The sequence below is a fragment of the Rhincodon typus genome, chromosome 44, assembly GCF_021869965.1.
Source record: "Rhincodon typus isolate 14 chromosome 44, sRhiTyp1.1, whole genome shotgun sequence".
NCBI lineage: Eukaryota > Metazoa > Chordata > Chondrichthyes > Orectolobiformes > Rhincodontidae > Rhincodon > Rhincodon typus.
In genome coordinates, this window is record NC_063375.1 from 1184636 (window position 1) to 1188890 (window position 4255).

Sequence of the window (4255 nt, forward strand, 5' to 3'; positions counted from 1 at the left end):
TAACACGTTCTGCCACCCCTCCGTCACAACCCCCCCCCCCACCTCACACGGATACACATTCAAAATGACATTCACCCAATAAATTACAAGAAATATCGCGCGCATCCCCGACCCCAGCCCTGATATAATACATATGGCCATTAAGTGACACAGATATCAAACAGCAGGAGACTACAGGTCATGGGACCAACTCTCTCAGGTCATCGAGGGTAAGCAGACAGGGGAAGGGGGGGGTCGGGCGGGCGAAGAGAGAGAGCGCATGGGGTCAGAGAGAGAGAGACAGCGAGAGAAAGAAAGAGCTGCAGGTGAGAGCGAAAGGGTGACATAGGGGTTGGGAGTGGGGGGGGGGGGGGGGGGGGGAGGGGGAGGGGGGGGGAAGAGAGAGACAGGAAGGTGAGAGAGACGGATGGGAAGAGAGAGAGTGCGAGAGCATGTGGGGGAAGAGACAGTGACGAGGGTGAGAGAGACAGCAACATGAAGGTACAGAGATAGAGGGGGGAAGAGGGAGAGGGGAAGAGAGAGGGAGTGAGTGGGGGGGGGGGGGGGGGGGGGGGAGGGGGGGGGGTGTCCACATTCGCTCGCTGACCGTGACAGAGCATGTAAACCTTTCACCAGTCTCAAGGCAACACGTCACCCGCCCCCCCACAGGCTGCGAGGGTCTTCACAGGGAGAGCGAGATGCAGCATCACTGCTCGGGCTGGCTGGGTTGTGAGAATCGACCGAGCGGTTTCGAAACTACCAGAGCTGGGTCTCCCTGATCTCCGAGATAATCTGACTTGCTCTCTGCAGTGCCTGTTGAGGGGGAGGGGGAGAGCGAGAGGTCAACCCACAGGAAATCTGACTGACGGTAAGGGGCTGGGGGAAGGAGGCCACAGGCAGTGGGGGAGACTTCATTCCTTCACTGTGACGGATACTGACAAATACTGAGGGGCGCGCCGTCGAAGGGCGAGGGGAGCGGGCACCGTCGGAGGCCGAGGGGAGCGGGCGCTAGAGGCCGAGGGGCGCTGTCAGAGGGTCGGCGCCGAGGGGAGCGGGTGCCGTTGGAGGCCGAGGGGAGCGGGCGCTAGAGGCCGAGGGGCGCCGTCGGAGGGTCGGCGCCGAGGGGAGCGGGCGCCGCCGGAGGGCGAGGGGAGCGGGCGCCGTAAGCTGCTCCCCTCCATGCCTCGCCTCACCTTGAGCATGTTGGCAGCCTCAGTGCGCTGAGCTGCCATGTTTTCTGACTCGGTCAGGAGCCGATCGAGCAACTGCGATTTGTAGAGCTTCCTGACCAGCTCGCTCTGTAAGTTATCCTTCACGTAATTCACCAGGAAGTGCATCACCGTCTTGGGCACACTGTCGGGACAGAGAGAGAGAGAGAGAGAAAATCCACCTCACACCGCTGTTCAAACTGCCTGTAGCTGGGGTGGCAGACAACCTGGGTCAGGCTGACCGCTCCCCTCGTCCTGGGTTTCGCCGAACCCCTCCTTCTCTCTCTCTCTCACACTGACCTGTCCTGGATGGTCTTCCGTACGATGAGGAAGTAAGATTTGATCAGCCTCTGAATAACCTCACAGTCTCGCTGCTCCCTCAGGCTCAGCTTGCGTGAGACGGGAACGGGCTGTGGAGATGGAAAGGGGATTGGGGTGTGGGGGGGGGGGGGGGGGAGGGTGTTAAAATATTTCTTAGAACGAAAAGAAAACCAGGCCGTTAGTAAACATAGAGCTACCCTTGGCGTAGGGGAAAATCCCTCGCCCTGCCACCAACCCCCACCCCCTTCCCGAATCCCGGCGCTAGGCTCCACATTCCCGGAACCGTAAACAGGAACTGACCGCATCCAGAAGGTTCACAACGTGTCCTTTGTGGCATCCGGAGAAGCTGCTCCCGGAGGGATTTCTCGGCTTCTCTTCCGACGGCCGATCTTCCACCTTTTCCGTTTTCCACTTGCGCGCGCCATCCGGGGGGGCTCCGGGCTGTCAGCAGGGGGGTGGGGGGGGGGGGGGGCGGTGGTGGGGAAGGTGAACGGAAACGGGTCAGCCTCGCAGATCGCAAGGGCGCGCTCCGGCAAACGACAGGTACCGACGGGACGGGGGGGGATGGAGAGGGGGTCCGTGTCTGTGTCTCCCACCACCACCCCTCCACGCGGTGACGGGGCGGGGGTCACGGAGATAGTTGGGGGGGGGGGGGGTGGGGATACGTACCTGGGAGCTGTTGACAGAGGCTGACACCATGGCAGCATCGCTGAAGTCTGGGTGCTTGGTGTTAATGTATGCCAACTCTATGGCCACCAGATTGTGAACCTGGGAGGGGAACAGAACGGCGGGGGGTGGTTTAAACTGGTGTCCACACACACACACAGATAGACACACATTCGCGCGCGCACAGATTCGCGCGCACACAGGGACATATAGACACAGATTCGCGCGCACACAGGGACATATAGACACAGATTCGCGCGCACACAGGGACATATAGACACAGATTCGCGCGCACACAGATTCGCGTGCACGCACGCACCCACACACAGATTCGCGTGCACGCACGCACCCACACACAGATTCGCGTGCACGCACGCACCCACACACAGATTCGCGTGCACGCACGCACCCACACACAGATTCGCGTGCACGCACCCACACACACGCACACAAACACAAACACACACACACAAAAGACACACACGACCAGATTAATTTAAGACATGTGGTCAGTACAGACGAGTCGGACCGAAGGGTCTGTTTCCGTGCTGCACAGCTCCATGACTCTATGACTAACTGCTCAGTGTCCTTCAGCTCCAGTGCGCGTGGGGGCCAAACAAAGCTGAATTTCAGAGGGAGGGGGGTGAGCCCCACACATCAAGGCTGCGCTCAACCAAGCGTGGCATCGAGAAGCCCCCTAGCAAAACTGGAATCAACAGCTGGTGTGGAGGGTAAAAGGTTACGCCTGCTCGAGGTCACCCGTACTTCCAAAGCAGATGGAGCCCCTCCGAGCTGGGTACTCTCCTCAATCCCGCCGCGTCTGACCCCCTTAACGTCCCCTGCCATCAGAAATCCACTGCTGCCTCAAATAAGCGGGGGGAAGGGGCCCAGTTTCTGGGGAAGAATTCCACACGCTGAGGAGAGACATCGTACCTCCGTCTCACGGCGTTTTTTTTCCCCTTCACAAACCATGCCCCCCACCAAAGCCTGGGGAAAGGCCCTTCGAGTCTGAGTCGGTCAGCAACGACCACCTCACCATCCCTCACCCCATTTCCCCCCCCGGCTCTCAACCCACGTCACAAGTGCCCCTCAAAATCCTTCTCCAGTGTGGTGAGGGTTCTGCCTCTCCCCACCCTTACAGGCAGTGACTTCCAGATTCCCCACCACCCTCTGGCTGAACGCATCCTCACTCCCTCCCTCTGAACCTCCCGCCCGCACCCCTCCACCCTCAATCTACGCCCCTATGATCCCTCCATCAAGGGAGGTTGCGGGGTGGGGGAGTTCCTTCCTGCTTCCCCTATCCACGTCCCTCATCGTTCTCTCCATCTCAATCCCCTCTGCTCCGAGGAAAACAACCCCAGTCTCTCACCAAACTCTCCAGACGCAAGAGAGAACACCCCCCCACCTCCCCCTGCAGGTTCCCCTCCGAGACCCTCCAAACACACCATCCCTTCAGTGTCACTGGAACTCCAGTTGGGGGGAGGGGGTTACACTGGAGGGTGTCCCACTGGGGTGTGGGGAAATGCAGCGACTGAAGGTGGCGGGGGCTCACTCCTGCCTTCTCAGGTTGGGGGGGGGGGGGGCAATTAGGGACGGAAAGGGGGGACAGACCCTGCGAATGAGTTCAACGACAGACGTCAGCGTGAAGCTGGCTTACCATTTCATTGGTGATGGGCAACCGCTTGTGGAACAAACCAGTTACCACCTCTACAATGGCATCGTGCAGCTTTGGAAAACGCAGCAGCTCCTGGGGAAGGAGAGAGGGGTGGGTAAAGAGAGAGAGAGAGAGAGAGAATAAAATCCCGTCCGGGTGCTACGGCGTTTGAGAAAAGGATAACAGAGCAAAATTAAGACGGCAGCAGTGAACCATTCGTAGTAAATAGGGGGTCACTATGAAACAGTGAACACAAGGGCTCAGCAGTGCAGTCGGGGGCGGGGGCAAGACTGTAAAAAGGAGGGTACCTGGTCACAACTCCCCCACCCAAGCGTATATACACACACATGCACATGCACCGCACACCATGCGCTCTCACACGCACACCGCGCCATGCCCCCCTCACGCGCGCACACCGCGCCATGCC

At 59.6% G+C, this 4255-nt stretch overlaps 1 protein-coding gene and 1 long non-coding RNA gene across 3 annotated transcripts in view; one reads left to right on the forward strand and one right to left on the reverse strand.

Moving 5' to 3' along the window:
- Nucleotides 1-675: 675 nt before the first annotated feature.
- The window catches only part of si:dkey-32e23.4 (dynamin-1-like protein), a 12797-nt gene continuing 9217 nt past the window's right edge, over nt 676-4255 (reverse strand). Inside the window, exons 6-11 of one of the 2 annotated variants that reach the window (XM_048619863.1) lie at nt 3832-3921; nt 2178-2276; nt 1809-1949; nt 1488-1597; nt 1173-1332; nt 676-792 (exon numbers count right to left, since the gene is read on the reverse strand). In XM_048619863.1, coding sequence (XP_048475820.1) covers nt 736-792; nt 1173-1332; nt 1488-1597; nt 1809-1949; nt 2178-2276; nt 3832-3921 — 657 coding nt within the window. In that variant the 3' untranslated portion in view covers nt 676-735. The remainder of the gene's footprint in view (nt 793-1172; nt 1333-1487; nt 1598-1808; nt 1950-2177; nt 2277-3831; nt 3922-4255) is intronic. The other variant, XM_048619862.1, reaches the window with a different exon arrangement.
- Nucleotides 715-4255, forward strand: part of LOC125487717 — a 6549-nt gene continuing 3008 nt past the window's right edge. The window contains exon 1 of the long non-coding RNA XR_007266075.1: nt 715-847. This is a non-coding gene — a long non-coding RNA (uncharacterized LOC125487717). The remainder of the gene's footprint in view (nt 848-4255) is intronic.